At 44.2% G+C, this 20381-nt stretch overlaps 2 protein-coding genes and 1 pseudogene across 2 annotated transcripts; 1 reads left to right on the forward strand and 2 right to left on the reverse strand.

The window, feature by feature from the left end:
* The first annotated feature begins 3326 nt into the window (after positions 1 to 3326).
* Positions 3327 to 5232, forward strand: LOC136550793 (uncharacterized protein At2g23090-like). Its single transcript, XM_066542381.1, has 3 exons — positions 3327 to 3487; positions 3601 to 3637; positions 4822 to 5232. The coding sequence occupies exons 1-3, from the start codon at positions 3411 to 3413 to the stop codon at positions 4939 to 4941; spliced, it is 234 nt and encodes a 77-aa protein (XP_066398478.1). The 5' UTR covers positions 3327 to 3410; the 3' UTR covers positions 4942 to 5232.
* A 1044-nt stretch (positions 5233 to 6276) lies between these two features.
* Positions 6277 to 14984, reverse strand: LOC136549332 (casein kinase II subunit alpha-like). Its single transcript, XM_066540570.1, has 10 exons — positions 14673 to 14984; positions 9296 to 9425; positions 8944 to 9138; positions 8437 to 8594; positions 7912 to 8002; positions 7730 to 7795; positions 7315 to 7397; positions 7152 to 7215; positions 7004 to 7072; positions 6277 to 6662 (listed from the first exon to the last, which is right to left on the reverse strand). Exons 1-10 carry the CDS (start codon positions 14756 to 14758, stop codon positions 6606 to 6608), a joined length of 999 nt encoding a protein of 332 aa, XP_066396667.1. The 5' UTR covers positions 14759 to 14984; the 3' UTR covers positions 6277 to 6605.
* Positions 14985 to 18673: 3689 nt separating this feature from the next.
* Positions 18674 to 19795, reverse strand: LOC136550723 (uncharacterized; annotated as a pseudogene).
* Positions 19796 to 20381: the final 586 nt, after the last annotated feature.

The following is a 20381-nucleotide window of genomic DNA, read 5'->3' on the forward strand; positions in this document are numbered from 1 at the left end:
GCAGATATGTACAATCAGTATCTTTCCTTCTACTTCTTGGCTCGCAACATCTAGTTTGTTTTGTTAATTCACCAGAGTGAATCAGCACTATTGCTGGGCGAATTAGCTAAATTGACGTGCGGTGTTGTGATGTCATGCTTCCCAGCGCAGAGCTACGGCAAGAATCCTGTCTCATGCAGGTACATCGCCTTGCTTTGTGGTTTCATCATATGGGGGGATGTTACGTTTTTTCTTGCAACATCCCTCCATGCTTGATTGTCGTTGTGCTATAGCCACATCCTCTTGCCTCATCTTTTAGTTCCATGGCTGCCGAATATAAGGTGCATGCTCTTCTTGGACAATATGCACCCTAAACTTTATGTGGTTTCTCGCAACATCTAATTTTCGCTACCAGTGGCCTTGTGCTTGTATAGCCTTCTATCCCACACTCGAGACTTCGCTATTTCGGCAGATGCCAAAAACCCTGACGCCCTCTCAAGCCCACTCATCGCCTTTATAGGTGAGAACTCCTCTCTCGCTATCGCTCCTGACTTAGGCAGTGTGGGTGTCTAACCTAATGCTTTTGCTCTGGAATAAAACTTGATATGCTACCTGGGGGTGCCCGGGCCTTGTATTTATAGGGTTCTAGGGGTTTGATGTCATCAATTTTGGTTGTTGCATTTGGTAGCGGTATTTAACGCCAGTGTTTGGTGCCATTCTTAATCTTTGGTTGTCCTTTGTAACACGTGCACGTACGTGCGTCCACACGTACTAGGGAAGCTCCCTTGTCTTCTATTGACTATGTGAATAGGATTTTGCACGGTCTAGATAGTGGCCATTGTTTTCTACTCTTTTTATTGGGTGTGGAAAGCTTTTTATGGCTTTTGTGCCTTTTGAGTTCATCAACATTCCTTCTTATTGGCACGAATTGGTTTTAAGCCTATCTGGCTTCTTTCATTCGCCCACACTCCTTTTTGGTGGGGTGAATCATTTTTGAGCCTATCTGGCTTCTTTTGTTTGCCCGTACTCCTTTTTGGTCAGGGATACGTTTTTGAGCCTATCTGGCTTATTTTGTTCACCCGTACTCCTTTTTGGTGGAGCAAAACATTTTTGAGCCTATCTGGCTTCTTTTGTTTGCCCATACTCCTTTTTGGTCAGGGAAACGTTTTGGCTTAGAGGCCTTCCCTATTTCGCTCACTCTTTTTTGGTGATGCGAAGAAAATTACAACCCGTTTGAGGGTAAAAATGTTATGGGTAAAAACGGCGTAGATTGTCTGCATTCCACGTGTGGGTTGTTTTGACCCCGTCTTTGTTGAGCAACTTGTATACTCCTGGCTTGACCATTTTTGCCACCATGAACGGCCCATGCCACTAGGACTGTAGCTTGCCCTGCTTGTCTGGATGACGGATGAGCACCATGTTGCCTGGGTTGATGTTCTTTCGTAGAATTTTCTTGTCTCTCCAAGTCTTCGTTTCTTCATGATACTTGTCGAGGTTTGATGCAGCGTATAACCTAGCATTTTCTGCTACTTCTAGCTCCACGTATCGCTGTATTGGAGTGGTTGCTGCAATTTGGGTGTGGAAAGACCCTAGCTTGAGCTCCTCTGGCGTGATTGCCTCTTCGCCGTACAGCAGGCGAAAAGGGGTGAACCTGGTTGTCTGAGTGCGCGAGATGTTGTGACCCCAGACATAAGTAACCAATTCCTGGGCCCATTTTCCTTTCGAGAAGTCGAATAGTGCTTTTGATACTGCACTGAAAATAAAGCCATTTGCCCTTTCGACTGCTCCGTTGCTCTCTGGGTGGTTCACTAAGGCGAATTCTAGTTTGATCCCCAACTCGCTGCAAAATTTTCTAAACTTCGTGCAATCGAACTGCTTCCATTGTCAATTGTGATGTAGGACGGGACCCCAAAATGGCAGATGATCCTTTGCCACACGAAACTAATTAAGGTACCCGAAGTGATTTTCGCCAGTGCCTTAGCGTCAATCCACTTGGTGAAATACTCTAAAGCTACTGCTGCGAAATGCAAGTTGTTGGGCGCTATCGGCAATGGCCCCACAATGTCGACTCCCCACCTCTGCAAAGGCCATGTCGGGATGATTGACGTGGTTGGGTTAGCTAGGGCTCTCAGCTTCTTGGTGAACATCTAGCAACTGCGGACCAACTCTTTTGCGTCTTCTGCTACTCTCGACCAATAGAATCCTTGTCTCATCGCTCTGTGGCTATTTCATGGGGTCCCCTGTGAGCTCCGCACATTCCAGCGTGCATTTCGCTTAGCAAATTGATTCCTTGCTCTTTGCTTATGCACTTTAGTGTTGGTGCAACTATTCCACTCTTGTATAGCTCTCCCGCTATGATGGAGTATTGTTTCGTCATGGAATTCATTCTATCTGTCTCATGCTTGCTATGCGGCTCATAGGTTCCATTGAGGTAAGCGAATATGGGCGATCTCCAATCCTTACTTGCGATGATATGCACGGTGCTGGGTCATTCCTCTTCTTGTATTGCTTTGAGTGACAGTTCTTGATAAAAAAAACATCTATTGGCAATGGTGCTCTCTGCGCAGCTACTTTTGCCAGCTCATCGGCTTCCGCATTCTCGCTTCTTGGAATGTGGCGAAAAGTCAAACCAGCGAAATGCTTCTCCGTTCTTGTTACCGCTGGCAAGTACTTGATCAACTCGGGTTCCTTTTCAGTGAACTCTTTTTCGACATGTCCCACTATTACTTGGGAATCCGATCTAACTATGCACCTCCTCACTCCTAGAGCTCTGAGCTTTCGCAACCCCAGTAGCTGCTCGCATTCGGCTATATTGTTGGTCGCAAGGAATTCGAGCCTTGCTGCATAGCGCAGTTTTGGGCCTTTTGGAGCCTTGCTGTCAACGGCGGTGCGGCCGGCCGGGCCCCCTGGCGTGGCCGATGGTGGATGGGCCCGGCAGAGACAGATCCGTGGGCCGTATTTATTTTGACTTGGGTCAAGGGGGCGGTCAAGCTTGGCCGGCTGCATTTGCGTCGTGCGGAAAGCGGAAAGCGGAAGCCGGAAGGAATCCATTCCCAACCACGACCTGCCCTCGCCTGCTTCTCTCCTTTTCTTTTCTTTTTCTTTTTTTCCTCTTCTTTCCTGCCCATCGTCTCAAAAGCAGTATACGTACAATTCTAGATACCCAGATATGTTTAAGTTTTAATTAACTAAGTCTATATAAAACAAAACAATACTGTTAGCATTAAGCAAGAACCAAACTGTAAATTTATTTATACGTATATATGTAATACTATACTTAACTGGTATAGTATTTTTTACTCGTAACTAAATCTTTTTATTATATACTTAGCAGCAGCCCAGTCCCTTCCTTCCTTCCTTCCCCCACCCACGCGCACCGGCACCCCTCTCTTGGTCTCGCAGGAGGAACAGGAGGAGCTTGAGCTTCAGCCATGGGCGGAGGCAACGGCCAGAAGTCCAAGATGGCGCGGGAGAGGAACGCCGAGAAGAACAAGGCCGCCAAAGGCACGTACCCCATCCATCTCCATCTCTTCCGTCCATCCCCGGATTCCCCTCCCTTGCTCGCCAATCCCCATCTGATCTGATTCCGTCGATTTCCTCTCTGTGTTTGCTCGCAGGCAGCCAGCTGGAGACCAACAAGAAGGCCATGAACATCCAGGTGCGTACCATCCCCCACCCCTCTTGCTTCTCTTCACCGCCGCTCGCCACCCCCGATCTGTCTCTCTACCCTACCCTACCCTACCCTACCCAGTACCCAATCCTCTTGTTTGCCATCTGTTCCTGTCGAAATTTGAGGGTAAGGCAAGGCGGGGTTTCCCGGATTCACTTCGGTCGGTTTCAGGCTACTCCATCTGGATTCGCGGCCAGTGGCCACCCACGACGCGATCCTCATCCATCCCCTCTCTTGCTGCTCCTCCTGCTTACCCAACCCGACCATGCCCTGTCTCCCTTTTACTTATGATTGCTACGTGTCTATGCACCTGCAAGCCGTAGATAGCAGTGGAATGGCAGAGTATTACTCCAGTACTTATGATTTTGTTATTGTTTCGCCCCTAGGGTAGGATTAGGAATTAGGAACCTTGCTTTGCGTTGCTTGCTTCAACTCCCAGCTTGGGAGCTGCCAAGGTGCCCCTCTCACCCTCTGTAACGTCTGTTGCTGAATTTCATTCCTCTCTAGTTACAAAAGGGGGCAGGGGATTCAATTCGACACATCCATTTCAATATATTGGGGGGCGGCAGGGGAACGAATTCATCCCTGCACACCCACACTTTTACTTACCTGCCGCTTGCTTGCAATTCATACTAGATCTCCTACAGTTCCAAATTGGCTGCTGCAGTGCGCCTTGCAGCGCAGTCCTTCAACCTAAACTGCAATCATACCTCTCTTTGCTATAAAAAGAAAAATTAGTGTCGACGAGTCTAGTCAATGGGCAATAATGCCTCACTTTTGTTCAGGAACATCAGCAAACACCCCGAGCCGGCTGTTCTAGCCCAATTTCGATTAGCCCCCATAGCGAGCGCAACGGGAAGGGGAAAACCGTAACATTTTTCAAAATCGATCTGGACTCTGGAGAGACAATATAATCACTACTGAAACCTGTGGTGCTTCCCTGTCCTTGGTGTTACCCCTTTCTTGATAACATTGAGGTGCTATCTGCTGTGCGAATCACTAGTTACTACGCAGTAGCTTCCATTTCTCTCGTTGACCAAATGTGTTACTCTGAATTTTTTACATTCCTCTACACCCTAACAATGTTTATGTTCTGGTATTTCACTTCTCAGTTGGTCATCTGAACAATGCTTACATCCAAATGCACTAACCATGCTTCCATCTGAACGCAGTGCAAGGTCTGCATGCAGACTTTCATCTGCACCACCTCTGAGGCCAAGTGCAAGGAGCATGCCGAGGCGAGGCATCCCAAGAACGACCTCTACCAGTGCTTCCCCCACCTCAAGAATTAGTAAGCAGCAGAGCAGCAGCATATGCTTCCTCAGACAAAGGGGCATATGCTCAGCTCAACAAAGAGAGAAAACTGTCGTCATCCACCCAAGTACTGTCGTCTTCATCAGTGACTGGTTGCCATATACTATGTGTCGTCTCAATGGGTCTCAGCTGCTGTTGCTGTTACTGCAGCTGCTTTCGGTTGTGTTGCCCCATCTAAATATGTAATGTAATCCTTCGCTGTCAGCCTGTTGTGCTAAAAACATTAATTCTGTATGGGCTAAGAACATTAATTCTGTGTGGATTTGTGATGCCTGCCTGTGCTTGCTCAGTATTTTCTTTTCCCTGTGTTCTTTGGTGTGAATCTGGGACCTTACAGGGAGCCATTTATCTCTTTTTTTCCCCTTTTCCATGTGTTCTTTAGTGTGAATTTGGGACCTTACATGGAGTCATTTATCTCTGTTTTTTCTTCCTCGAACAACGTAGAACTGCCATTTATCTCTGTTTTTTTCCTTTACCCTGTGTTCTTAGGTGTGAATTTAGGAGCTTAAAGGGCGCCATTTATCTCTGCTTTTTTTTAGAACTTAGAACTACATGTCATTTCATTAACAAAGAAGGGAGTGTGCAAAATGTATGGAAATAAATGGGAGAAACGTCAAGAGGCCTCCCCCTAATTTAGGCCATGTTTAGTTCCCCACAATTCCAAACTTTGGCACTATGCAAAAAGAAGATTCCCCGTCACATCAAACTTGCGGTACATGCATGGAGTACTAAATGTTGACGAAATAAAAAACTAATTGCACAGCGGTTCGGCCGGCGCCAAATCGGCCGAACTAAACGCGGCCTTATGCATTTATCTCCGGTCTGATGTACAACAATCATGGATTCTTGGGCTCTCCATTTTAGCATGCATAAATCAAGATTGTATATGTAAGGTTGCAGTATGTCACAGGCATTCAGACAAGTCACAAGACCTTCCTTGGGTTTGATGTACAACAATCATGTAATCTTGGGCTCTCCATTTTAGCATGCATAAATCCAGACTGTATTTGTAAGGTTGCAGTATGTCACAGGCATTCAGACAAGTCACAAGACCTTCCTAGGGTTTGATGTACAACAATCATGGATTCTTGGGCTCTCCATTTTAGCATGCATAAATCCAGACAGTATTTGTAAGGTTGCAGTATGTCACAGGCATTCAGACAAGTCACAACTCACAAGTTCATTGAAGCCAAACTCTGCGAGGCATCTTCATTTTCTCGTCTCAACCTTCCTAGGGTAGTAGGGTTAGAAGGAAATTTCAAACACAATGTTTCCAAAGATAATACGTGAAAATAGTCCTCAAGAATTCGATGGATTCCAAACAAAGGATGGGATATTCTTTACAAGCTCAACAATACAACAGTACAATCAGACAACAGACAACCTTTTATGACAAACATCTTACATGAATAATCATTGTTCACAATCACGTCCCAAAGCTCACAACCTGAATAATTCAGTCTGTTCTCCACGCGGTATAAGGGTACAACAGGCTCTATAGCTATTTTTTGTTTTTGCCAAGTAAACCCCCAACCACTATTCATCTCATACATCTGACAGAAGCAAGTCACTAATAAGAGCATGGCTCCATCAAGAGCAGCTGATCTGATCAACGGTTAGCACCAGTCTTTGCACTTGCCTGTCATGCTCGCGTCCTGCTGTTCTCTGCAGCTCTCACTTGTTGGAAGTACGGGTGTGCCTGCAAGAATATAAAAGCATCCATTATAAGAAGAGAATAAGACAAGGCATCGCAATCTACACCTCCAAGTAAGTATGGGCTAAAACCTTTCAACATGAATAAAACTCTAGTTCTGAAACGTGCTTAAGCAAAACAGCATGCATTGATGCACATCAATCACCAAAACAGCATGCACATCAATCAGGATATGGTGAAGACCAGAGTTCTTTTGTTCAGAGATGGAGATATGCACTAGTAAAATGTATACTTTATACCAACACCAAATATTTAGCAATAATGAGCCACCAGTTTAATTTGTGTGTCAAATTACATGTCACCAAAATTAGCACAGGGAAACTTACCATAGCTTCACGTGCAGTAAGCCTGTCCTGATGATCATAACGCAAAAGCTTGTCGAGGAAATCTATGGCCTACAGATATAAACAAAGGAATCCTGTTAGAGTTAAGCACTATCAAATGAGTTAGGTCTGCAAGGGCATTAGCAAACACCTCAGGAGACACTAGGTGTTGGTTATCTGCATTAATAAACTTTGACCAGGGTTTCCTGCTATGCCTGCATCCCAAAAAGGCAAAAAAGAAGAGTGTAAATGCAATCAACATAAATGATTACATATTTTCCATCAAAAGTCTGGTGAGCAGCGGCATACTCTACCTTCCAACAAGGGCTTCCAGCTGAGGGTCAAGCTCAATTCTGTACTTGTTCAAATAAGCATTCAGCCCATCTGTTCCAAGTACCTGATAATAAATGGATGTAACAATAATTAGCAGAGGCATTTAACAAACCTAAATGGTCTCATGCCAAGCACAGTATAACAGCATATGTAGCCAACAACATAGCATCGAGCACAGCAGATATAGCTAACAACATAGCATCAAGTACAGCACATATAACCAACAACATAGCATCAAGTACATATGCAAGTTCTTACTAAAGATAAAACAACTAAATTGAGCAGATTGCAGTTGCAGTAGATAAAAATGAAATCTCTGCTACATGACATAGGAAATGTAAGCAACATAGCTAGTTGATTAGTTCATTGCAAAGAACAAATAGACTGAATATCAACCTTGGCTATCTTAACAAGTTGATCATGGTTGTCATGGCCGTAGAAAAATGGTTCCTTACGAAAAATCTGCAATCAGCATCATATGATCAACAAATTAATATTGGTTATGTCTATAAGGAAATCATCAGAAATACTAAAGGAGGATATGGCAGCAATAGGTAGAATAGTCATGTGGGTAATACCATTCCAGCAAACATGCAGCCCAGACTCCACATGTCCAAAGAGTAATCATAATCTTGCAAGTCAACAAGAAGCTCAGGCCCCTTGAAGTACCTGTATTCCAGTTGAAAAAATGTTGAAAAAGAAAATAGTGAGGGGCTGAGGGCTGCCACAAAGAAAACATGGAATGCTCTAGTGGCATGTCAAGTAAGCCATATGATTCACTGTAGAAAAAGCATTCATTCATTCTGGCAACTTAATATGTGACAACAGAAGGCTATAGTGCAGTTAAAATATAAATACCATTTATCAGAATGCTCTTAATTTATATGGTTGCTGAATAAACAAGCTACAGGAACAAACCACAAGTCACAAATGTGGTTCAAATCAACTGAAATTTGGATTCAAAATAAGGGCAGAAGCAGAAACAAAATAAATAGTGACAAAGTATATTATAATTTCACTAATTACCACTTCAGAATTCCACACTTCAAAGGTCATTAACCGTGAACCAACAATGAAAGTTTATAGTATATATCTGCAGCTACCTGGAGGCAACACGGACATTATATTCCTTGCCAGGATGATAGAATTCAGCAAGGCCCCAGTCTATCAGCCGGAGTTTCCGAAGCTCGTGATCTATCATAACATTGTGGGGCTTCACATCTCGGTGCATAATACCTTGTGAATGGCAGTAATCTAATGCCTGTATCCAGAAAACAGAAACAGTTAGGCAATCATGGTCAAATTCACTACAGGTTCCTTGAAAATTAGTTGATGACTAGATCAGCAATAACTTGGTGTGGTCATTAGTTACATATGAGCAGGAGTTATCATTTCCTTGCAAACATATAACATGCCTTCAAAATGCACAGACAGAAACCTATCTGGACACCAGAACTTAAAAATTGATAGATATCAATGCTTTGAAATTGCCAAGATTTCAACAGCAACAACCAAGTCTTTTTAGTCTAAAGCAAGTTGGGTTACCAAGACTTCTTTAAAAAAGAAAATATTCTAGATGCTAACACAGAAATAACAAGATGAGAATTTACCTTGAGTAACTCATATATGTAATATCGAATGTCATAATCTGTTAGTGTTGGGTACAACACTTTGAAATCTGTGTTATTGACATACTCAAAGATCAAACTGGGTGTTTTTGAATGCTGATCTCTAACAATATCAAGGAGCTTCACAATGTTAGGGCCTCCACAAAGACTCTGAAGAATTTTAATTTCTCTTTTGATCTGCACCAGCGCGAGAGGCGTAGGTTAAAATTGAGATGAAAATTGTCACTGAAATTATGAAATTTAAACAGGTGTGGAATGAAAACAGTAGCCTGTCATCGCTTAAGTTCAGGGGATAACAAGTTACAAATTGCTGGCAATAGGATTCATGGTCTACCTTCTTTTTCTTCACAGGCTTGAGGATTTTAATGATGCATTTCTCATTATTGTTAACATTAATACCCTCAAAGACTTCACTGTATTTTCCTCTCCCAACTTTCCTAACAACTTCATAGTCATCCTGCTCACTGATCAAAGAGATATGGTACTTGTCAGAAATCCAAAATTTAATGGGTTGGGAAAATATAACTGCACAATAGTAAGAGAGAAAGATTTAAAGTTGTCAGTCACAGCATGGCTGTCCAAAGGACTACGAGTAATAACAAAATGATTTAAAGAAGAAAACTGCAGCGCGAAAATAGAGCTATCATTATGAGGCATAAATGCCAAAGCGCTAAAAAACTATGTGACAAAACAAAATCGTTTAGTTTCTTTGGGCACAGGGTTTATCTTCCGCATCTGGGACTTGGAAGATGCAGAGAGAAGAGAAAACACCAGTACTTGACATCTAAGTGTGATATTTCCTTGCATATTTGGCATACCCCCACACCTATTCTACATATAGCTATTTCAGACTCCAGTTCTGTTAAGTACGTATGAATATCAAAGCAATGATAAATCAGGCCAAGCTCAATGACCAATTGCGTTGATACAACAGTCAAATAGACAACAGCGAAGCTCTGTGGACATTGTAAATATTGTGTTGATTACAATCTTAAATCAACTTTTTGCTATAGGTAAGCACATTTTGTAATCTAGAAACCATGGGTATTGCAGTAGATTCCATGCATAAACTGGGTTTTATTTATTGCACGTAGCTCTGCTGAGTGGTTGACTGGAGCTGGAAAAGAGTTGTAGATTGGCAGGATAGACATAGTTGCCTTGAATTGTTGTTTCACATTTAAGACTACAATGAATCATTAGACTCGATAACTCATAGGACATTACCCTATATCGCTCCGGAACAAAGTTAATAACAACAGAAATCGACTACCACTCCAAACATGTTACAAATTCAATTCCTGCCAAATCAATCGACAAAACTGAGAAACTAAGTTAAGGAAAATGTCGTCTCGCAAAATCACTAAACTAACTCAGCTTCTCGATGAAGGCAAATGAGGTAAGCAATACATTCACAACATAAGCATGCGACGAAGCTTCCATTAAATTGCTCTCAAATACTTCTTAGCTCATAATTACCACTACAAGTCCTAATAATCAGTGGCCAAATGGTGACATCGAGGTAGCACAAAACAGAAGGATTAACAGGAGTAATTAATGAGCATTTATGTTATCAGGGGGAAACTCCGCCTATGGTGGGGCGCCTTTGGTGTCACAGCATAGCAGGTCCCAAGCCCTGGTAAAGGAGGAGGGTTGTGTTAGGCGTGGCGAGCCAATGTAAAAACTTAGCCACTTAAATGGAGATGAAACCCGAAAGAAAATCGTTGGGGCGTAACCCTCTTAGCGACGCGCCATATCGGAACCCGGGTATGGTGTTAAATGGGCAAGGGCCGGGTCGTCACCCCCGTGACGCGCCGTGTCGTGATCTGGGCATGGTGTCAAGTAACCAAGGATCGGGTCGTCGCTTCCTTAGTGGCGCGCTACATCGGCGCCCGGGTGTAGTGAAAAATGAGCAAGGGTCTTCGCATCAGAGTCGACGGGTGCGAAGGGTAATGAAGCTAGTCGAACCAACTAGGATCTGTTTAGGTAGTTGGAATGTAGGGTCACTTACAGGTAAGTTAAGAGAATTAGTTGATACTGCGACTAGGAGGCGTGTAAATATATTATGCGTTCAAGAGACTAAATGGAAGGGTCAGAAGGCGAAGGAGGTGAACAATACAGGTTTCAAGCTTTGGTATACAGGGACAGTCGCGAATAGAAATGGAGTAGGAGTTTTGATTGATAAGAGCCTCAAGAATGGTGTGGTGGGAGTGAGAAGGCAAGGAGATAGGATTATCTTAGTCAAGCTTGTCGTTGGTGATATGGTCTTGAACGTAATTAGTGCGTATGCCCCCCAAGTAGGCCTCGATGAGAGTGCTAAGAGACAGTTCTGGGAAGACTTAGATGGCCTAGTTAGAGCTATACCTAGTAGTGAGAAGCTTTTTATAGGAGGAGATCTTAATGGGCATGTAGGTACTACAAGCGCAGGTTTCGAGGCAGTTCATGGAGGTTTTGGGTATGGTAGTAGGAATCAGGAGGGGGAGGAAGCTCTAGACTTCGCGGTAGCTTTTGACTTGATGATAGCCAACACTTTCTTTAGAAAGAGAGAATCTCATCTAGTGACCTTCAATAGCGGACAACACTGTAGTCAGATTGACTTTGTCCTCGCAAGAAGAAAGGACAAACGAGCATGCTTGGATTGCAAGGTGATACCAGGGGAGTGTGTTGTTTCTCAACATAAGCTTTTGGTGGCAGATTTTCGTTTTCAGATGCGTGCCCGTAGGGATAAACAAGTTAAGATTGAAAGAACAAAGTGGTGGAAACTGAAAGGGGAGACGTCAGAGGTATTTAGGGAAAGGGTTATCAAAGGGGGCTCTTGGAAGGAAGAAGACGACATAAACAATATGTGGGACAAGATGGCAACCAACATTCGGAAGGTAGCCTCAGAGGTGTGTGGAGTAACCAAAGGAAGAGGACGTGAGGCTAAAGATACTTGGTGGTGGAACGAGGAAGTCCAAAGGGCTATTAAGGAGAAGAAAGAATGCTATAGACGCTTGTACCATGACAGGAGTGTGGACAACATAGAGAAGTATAAGGTGGCAAAGAAGACTGCAAAGCGAGCTGTAAGTGTGGCAAAGGGTAGAGCGTACGAGGATCTTTACCAACATTTGAGTACGAAGGAAGGAGAGAAGGACATTTATAGGATGGCTAGGGTTCGTGAGAGAAAGACACGGGACTTCAACCAAGTTAAGTGCATTAAGGATGAAAGGGAGCATCTCTTGGTAAAGGAGGATGAGATCCGACATCGATGGCAAGAGTATTTTGACAAATTGTTCAATGGTGAGAATATGGACACAACCTTTCAGTTAGATGACTCTTTTGATGACACCAATAGGCGCTTTGTGCGGAGAATCCAAGAGTCTGAGGTCAGAGAGGCGTTGAAAAGGATGAAAGGAGGTAAGGCGATGGGACCGGATGGTATCCCAATCGAGGTGTGGAGATGCCTCGGGGACATAGCTGTAGTATGGTTAACCAAGCTGTTCAACCATATTTTTCGATCGAACAAGATGCCTGATGAGTGGAGGAGAAGTATATTGGTACCGATCTACAAGAATAAAGGGGATATTCAAAGTTGTACAAATTACCGAGGAATTAAGTTGATGAGCCATACTATGAAGCTATGGGAGAGAGTTATCGAGCATCGCTTGAGAGCAATAACGCGGGTCTCTATGAACCAATTTGGTTTCATGCCCGGAAGGTCAACCATGGAAGCCATTTTCTTAATAAGACAAGTTATGGAGCGGTATAGGGAGAAGAAGAAGGACCTACACATGGTTTTTATTGACTTGGAGAAGGCTTATGATAAAATACCAAGAAATGTTATGTGGTGGGCGTTGGACAAACATAAAGTCCCAATGAAGTACGTCGGGCTCATTAAGGACATGTACAACAATGTTGTGACTAGAGTTCGAACAAGTGATGGAGACACGGATGACTTCCCGATTAGGATAGGACTACATCAAGGGTCAGCTTTGAGTCCTTATTTGTTTGCTTTAGTGATGGATGAGGTCACAAGGGACATACAAGGGGGCATCCCTTGGTGTATGCTTTTCGCGGACGATGTAGTGCTAGTTGATGAAAGCCGGACAGGAGTGAATCAGAAACTGGAGTTATGGCGGGAGACTTTGGAGTCCAAAGGTTTTAGACTTAGTAGAACTAAAACTGAGTATATGAGATGTGACTTCGGCACTACTACTCGGGAGGAGGAAGATGTTAGTTTGAAAGGTCAAGTAGTGCCTAGGAAGGATACCTTTTGATATTTAGGATCAATGCTACAGAGGGACGGGGATATTGATGAAGATGTTAGCCATAGAATCAAAGCAGGGTGGATGAAGTGGCGGCAAGCGTCTGGTGTCCTATGTGACAAAAGGGTACCACAGAAGCTAAAAGGCAAGTTTTATAGGACGGCGATTAGACCTGCTATGTTGTATGGTGCAGAATGTTGGCCTACGAAAAGACGACATATTCAACAGCTAAGTGTCGCGGAAATGCGTATGTTGCGTTGGATTTGCGGTCATACAAGAAGGGATCGAGTTCGGAACGATGATATACGTGAGAGATTAGGGGTAGCGCCAATTGAAGAAAAGCTTGTCCAACACCGGTTGAGATGGTTTGGACATGTGCAACGGAGACCTCCAGATGCACCGGTGCGTAGTGGAATCCTAAGTCAGGATAGTAACGTGAAGAGAGGCAGAGGAAGACCGAAGTTGACTTGGATAGAGGCAATAAAAGGAGACTTGAAAGGATGGAATATACCCAAAGACTTAGCCTTAGATAGGAGTGCTTGGAAGACAGCTATTCATGTGCCTGAACCTTGATTGCTTCTGTTGGGTTTCAACTCTAGCCTACCCCAACTTGTTTGGGACTTAAAGGCTTTGTTGTTGTTGTTGTTGTTGTTGTTGTATGTTATCAGGGGGAGCAGCCTAACTAACTAGCTCATGGCCAACCAGTTGCCAAACAAAATTATAGAACATGTGCACCAAACAAATGACATGACATCTTGCAGCTCCACCTGGACACTATACCGAGCCCAACCTTACAAACCGACCAAACAAGATGACAACGTTAATAACCATAAATGGTTCAGGAACTATGTTACTAATAGCAAAAATTGACTGCAAACCCAAACAACGGTTTACAAATTCAATACCTGCCAACTCAATCGACAAAATGCGAAACTAAGGAAAGGAAAATGCCGTCACACAAAATCAATAAACTAACTCAGCTTCGCGATGAAATAAATGAGGAAATCAATACATTCAGAACACAAGCATGTGACGAAGCTTCCACTAAATTGCTCTTAAATACCATGTAGCTCATAATTAAAGCTCCGAGACATAATAATCGGTGGAAGGATGGTGACATCAAAGTATCATAAAACGGCAGGATTGGCAGGAGCAATCATCAGGGAGAGCAGCCTAACTAACTACTAGCTCATAACCATGCCAGTTACCCAACAGAATTACAGAACATGTGCACCAAACAAACTACACTACCCAATCCAAGCTAAGCACGGGGACAATCAATCTTGGAGTCCCACCTGAACAATATACCGATTACCGAGCCCAGCCTTACGAAGAGACCAAACGATTCGCCATACGGACACGCTCGTACCACGGCGAAACCGATGCTTGAGCTAGGGTTACGCGCGCGAGGTGCGGAGGACACGAGAGGAGAGCTCGCGAGCTAGCGAGGGAGGGGAGGAGAGGACATACCCCCATTGAACGGTGAGCGCCTCGTAGTCCCAGTACTCCTTGGGGCGCAGCACGTTGACGTCGGCGTAGACCCTAGCCTTCGACATGTCACCGGCCGATCCGGATCCGGCGGCTACCGAACCGACGACCGATCGGTCGGTCGGGGGGCGACGGAACCGGGAGGGAGCGTGCGAGGAGTGGTACGGCGGGCTGTGTGCCGGTGCTGAGGCTGCCACCACCGCCGGCGGCGAGACGGGGCTAGGGTTTCGACGATGGGGGAGGGGGAACCGGGGAAGGGGAGGGAGGGGGAGAGGAATCTCCTTTTCTCTTCCGAGGGGGAAAAAAAAGTTTTGGTGATATAGCTCGTTGGGCGGACACGTGACATGCTGTGGTCAGAGTGGATGACGTGTGGGCCCTATTTCTGTGCCGGGCGGCGGGGGTGGGCCCATGCAGCTTTTGTCCGCCGGCGGGGATGGGGTCCTCACCGCACCGGAGCCAGAGGAGATCAGATATCTGATATCTCTTCTCGCTGGCTGACAACCTGTCGAGCTCTTTTTTTTTTTTGAAACTGTAGAGCTCATTTCTTGCCGACCAACGAGATGGCGATCTCTTGCGAAGAAGAAATGTTCAGGCTTTAGCTTGGGTTGGTGGATCACTGTCAAGTGTCGAATTGTTTTTTTGAAATAATAATATTTTAATAAATAATTATAGATCTAGATGTTGTTTTTAAAAAATTGTAAAACAAGCATCCTACTAGCGCCCGCATCTGCACGAGTGCCACCACCGTCCGCATATACACGAGCATCGAGGGCACTGTGCCGCCCGCCCGTGGTGAGGAAGACCCTTGCCGCCTCCACCATGGGGGCCGGACACGTGGTCGGCAGCTAAGAAGACCTCCGCCTCCGCCTACCCAGCTCGTTGCGGCCGGATATGGAGCTCACCCGCGTGCAGCTCACGGCAGCCCGGGTGGAGCCCGCCCACACACATCTCACGCTCGCCTAACCAGCTCGTCGTGCCCGAGGCGAAATTCGCCCACGTGCAGCCTACGACAACCGGGATAGAACTCCACACGCCGACGAGGATCTATTCTCCCAAGTAGCAATGAAAATATTGTGTTGAAACTGCATTTGAAAGCGTCTATTTCAAGTGTTTAAAATGTTTCAGAGGTATATTGCAAGTGTGTTTATATCGATGTTGAAAAAGTAGATCGGGATGTTGCATATGTTGCAATGGTGTTTTCAAGTATATGTCACAAATGTTTCATCTGTTTCATACGTATGTTGCAAGTGTTTCATCTAGATGTTGCAAAATAGATCTGGATGTTGCATATACATGTATGTTACAAGCGTGTGTTTCAGGTGTTTCATACGTATGTTGTAAGTGTTTTATCTGGATGTTGCATATGTTTTGTAATGGCTGCAAACGTGTTTTCCTGGCATTTCATACGTATGTTGCAAGTGTTTAAATTGATTTGGACGTATGTTGCAAGTGTTTCATCTAGATGTTGTAAAAGTAGATCTTGGTGTTGCACAGGTTGCACTAGGACCAATCTGCATCAGCCACCTTCTACAGCTGTTGGGCCCGCCTACATGCGCATGGGTGTGGAAGGGGTGCCACGGTATGGGTGCGGGACACGAAGCACACGTGGGCCACGGTGTGAGTGCGGGACACGAAGCAGCATGGGTCATGGTGCAGGACACGGAGCGGCGCGGGCCCCCACGTGAAGAAGGCGCGGGCGTTCGGACACTAGCTCTGTACAGACATCCGGGCGCTAGAGGTTCTGTTGGCAAATCGCGGCGAATCGAGACTAATGGGGCAACCAATCTCAAAAAGTTGAAAATATCCCTTCCTAACAACAACATATCAGGAGGCAAGGGGCATAAAATTATTTGTATGAAAATAGTACTATCCATTGATTGTACGATCCAAACATCACAATACTTTTTTTTTCCTAGAACGCGCATTAGCCCGTATTTGATTAAGGAGAAGTTTAGAACATTACAAGCCTGGAAGCAAACGGTGAGGTACCGTGGACTCCTGGACTGCAAACGAAGAAACAGAAAAAGCGCACGGGGTTGTATATTACACATGCTAATGGCGAAACATCACAATACTAGTTTTTAACCTCTAATTATTAGCCAGCTAACATCTTAATCCAAATTAACAACTTGTCTTACTCCATCCGAAAAGGGCCTAAAGAAGTAAAGAGAACCTCTCTTTGCTTGGAAGTGTAGGTACTCGGACTAGCTGCGAGCACAAGGCCTACCCAGAGAGGCCAGAGCGAAGCCGGACAACGTGACGAAGTCCTCTGAGGGCGTGATCAGTTCCCAAAATTTTTCACACCAAAGTATCATATCGAATCTTACGGCACATGCATAGAGTACTAAATGTACACGAAAAAAAACTAATTGCATAGTTGGGTGAGAAATTATGAGACGAAACTTTCGAACCTAATTAGTCCATAATTAGATACTAATTGTCAAATATAAACGAACGTGCTACAGTAGCCAAAACCAAAAATTTTCGTCATCTAAACGCGGCCTAAGTGAGCCGCCCCTGTCTCCACGTTCTGCGCCGTTGTCCTCATGCGGCCATCGCTGACGCCGCGTGGATCCTCCATCACGTCGGCCCTATCTCCATCACCCGCCTGCACAGAAACTGCGAGCAGCTAGTATTCGGCTCTGCCCGCCACGATCACCAGCTGGGAGCTCCACCTAGACAACCAGCTCCTCTTGCGGTGGAAATCCAAGGTCACGCTGCCGTGTTGGAACCGAACGCCACAGATCAAGCGTCGGCGGCGGCGCGACACCGGCAGGTGGTGACCGCGGCGACCTAAACCCTAGGACGAACACACGCGAACTGGAGAAGAGAACACGATGAGTACACACGGTTTTCACTGCCCAACTGGCGCAGCTTTTTCTAGGATTAACGCTTGGTTTACATAAGCTTGAAGCCTTCCACCCTGTCACCACGACACCTCCACAATCGCCCTTCAGTCTATTCATTTCGGCTGAAACAATCGTAGATTATAAGCCAGAAGTACTGCCGGTTGGTTTTGTGTAAGAGAAAAATACTGTTGCAGCTTATAATCCACGATCGTATAAGTCGAAACAAACAGGCTACTTATTTTTCGGATTGCCATGGGACATGCACTGGACGACGTCGCGACGGGGCCACACACCAGAATGCGGTCACGGCGTGGATCACGCACATCTCTAATCCACCTGCAATTCTACGCGACACAAACCAAACGACTAAACAACGTTTACAACAGGATTACACACGTGACAAACTTATTAATATCTAACATATCATGCGACTCTGTCCTCATGCGGCCACGTTCTATGCCACTGTCCTCATGCGGCTGACTGTCCTCATGCGATTCAACTGCCGACAAGAGGTGCCACATGTCCTATGTACTGTCCACGTCGATGTGATTTTTGCCAGATAGTCCTATCGGTCACTCCCTCATGCGATTCAACTGCCGACAAGAGGTGCCACATGTCCTATGTACTGTCCACGTCGATGTGATTTTTGCCAGATAGTCCTATCGGTCACTCAATTGCCGATAGGGCTATATCCCACACACCTTTACGCTGCCACTCAATTGCCGATAGGACTATATCCCACACACCTTTATGCTGCCACGTTATTTTTTTCACCGTAGACTGCTCCTGGCTGGACTGGACAATAAAAAGAGGCGCGGGACTATATCCCACACACCTTTATGCTGCCACGTTATTTTTTTCACCGCAGACTGCTCCTGGCTGGACTGGACAATAAAAAGAGGCGCGATGCAGGATTTGGACCATGGGTATTCAAAATTCCAAATGGCAAGAAAAAAATTGACAGCCTAAATTATAGTTTTATAACACAGAATTAAGTGGTAGCATCATTGATTAATAAAATTGATCACAACTTGAAATTGTCGGGCTACTAATGATCAACATATCAAAGTGGCAACATGTGAAATAAATAGATGATAAAATAGCAAAATGGTAACAAAGCTTTCAACTTACAAGTTATAGGACAACTTTCAGATCCTTAATGCTTTGAAAATGAGTGATGATGTCCTCATCCTTAGCTTGCATGAAGAATTCTCTTTCAATCAATGTGACCAAGCAACCATTCAAATATTTCTGCCCCATCTTGCTTCTTCTCTTGTTCTTTATCAAATTCATTATAGAAAAGACCATCTCAACACCAGCAGTTGCAACAGGGAGAACAAGCACCAATTTGAGAAGTTTATAAACAATTTCATACCGATGAACCTTTCCTTCTTTAACTAGCATTATAAACAACTCTGCTAGACTTCTCAAATTTTTGAAGTTTTCATCATTTCTGACATCATTGATATAGTGGTGCAACTGAAAATGAAGCTGGTTCATTTCTTCAAAATCAAAGTCATGTGGATAGAACCCAACAAGCTTAACCAAGTTCTCAACATTAAAAGCAGAAAAGGAATTAGCTAGACTGAATGATGCCATGCATCTAAGTAGCTCTGAGTTTACCTCATCAAACCTATTATTAAGCTCTTGAACTTGCCTATCAATGACACCCAAAAACATATCAACATGAAACCGGTGATAATTAATGACACCTCTGTAGAACTATTTTGATCTTTGCATAGGAACATACTTCCCATTCATGTCAACAACTTTAATATTGTGCTTCTCACAAAAAGAAGTGACCTTGGTAAGGAATTCTTGTCATCCAGAATCTTGTCTCAAAACATCCAATTCTACCTTTGTGAACTCCAGAAGATCCATTGCATTTACGATATCTTGCTCCCTCTTTTGCAAAGCGTTGCACAAGTCATTTGTGTATCCAAATATTTCATTCATCAAGTGTAGCAGGAAAACAAACTCAAAGGACTTAAATATTGTGAGTATAGTTTGAGCACCATTAGCCTCAGCCCCTTTACTTTCATTCCCAATCCTAAAGACAACTTTCTTGATTGAAGGATACAAGAACATAACATGCATTACAGTTCTATAGTGAGATCCCCATCGTGTATCACCTGGCCTTGCTAAGCCCATCTCTTGATTCAAACCTTGCCCGATTTCAATTTCACCCAATTTCAATGCTTCAATCATGTATTCAGCTTGAGCAATGCGAAGCATGCAGATCTTTTTACAAGGCATCCCTAGAACATTCAACAAATATGAAAGTTGCCCAAAGAACCAATCACAATCAGTATTCTTCTTAGCAACTGCTACAAAGTGTTAGCTGAAGTTGATGGGCGAAGCAATGAACATAATAAGCAGAAGAGGACTCATCCATAATTAGTTTCTTCAAACCATTAACATGACCCTTCATATTACTAGCTCCATTGTACCCTTGACCACGTACCTTGGATATGGGCAATTGATATTTGATAAGCAAGGACTGAATTGCTTCTTTAAGAGTCAATGATGTAGTATCTTCAACTTGGACAAGACCAAGAAACCGCTCAACTGGTTCTTCTTTTTTATTGACAAAACACAAACAAGAGCCAATTGTTCCTATAGGTATGCATCACTTGACTCATCATGAACAATCTATATTTCTCTTCAGCTTCACTATGAGCACTATCGATAGCACCAGCATGCCTACGAATTCTCCTTTTCATATTCCAATTTCTAAACCCTTCATCAACAAAAGCATCTCCACCAGCAAACTTACAACTATCTTTGAATAAATAGCAAACAAAGCAATATGCAACATCTTTTTGCGCGCTATACTCAATCC

The sequence above is a fragment of the Miscanthus floridulus genome, chromosome 4 (assembly GCF_019320115.1).
Source record: "Miscanthus floridulus cultivar M001 chromosome 4, ASM1932011v1, whole genome shotgun sequence".
Classification (NCBI taxonomy): domain Eukaryota; kingdom Viridiplantae; phylum Streptophyta; class Magnoliopsida; order Poales; family Poaceae; genus Miscanthus; species Miscanthus floridulus.

Coding starts and splice junctions, on each gene's coding strand:
- LOC136549332 (XM_066540570.1), bottom strand. CDS start 14,758: ATGTCGAAGGCTAGGGTCTACGCCGACGTCAACGTGCTGCGCCCCAAG. Junction 8,595..8,943: donor ACATATATGAGTTACTCAAG/GTAAATTCTCAT, acceptor TTCTGGATACAG/GCATTAGATTACTGCCATTC. Junction 8,003..8,436: donor AATGTCCGTGTTGCCTCCAG/GTAGCTGCAGAT, acceptor ACTGGAATACAG/GTACTTCAAGGGGCCTGAGC.
- LOC136550793 (XM_066542381.1), top strand. CDS start 3,411: ATGGGCGGAGGCAACGGCCAGAAGTCCAAGATGGCGCGGGAGAGGAAC. Junction 3,488..3,600: donor AACAAGGCCGCCAAAGGCAC/GTACCCCATCCA, acceptor GCTCGCAGGCAG/CCAGCTGGAGACCAACAAGA. Junction 3,638..4,821: donor AGAAGGCCATGAACATCCAG/GTGCGTACCATC, acceptor ATCTGAACGCAG/TGCAAGGTCTGCATGCAGAC.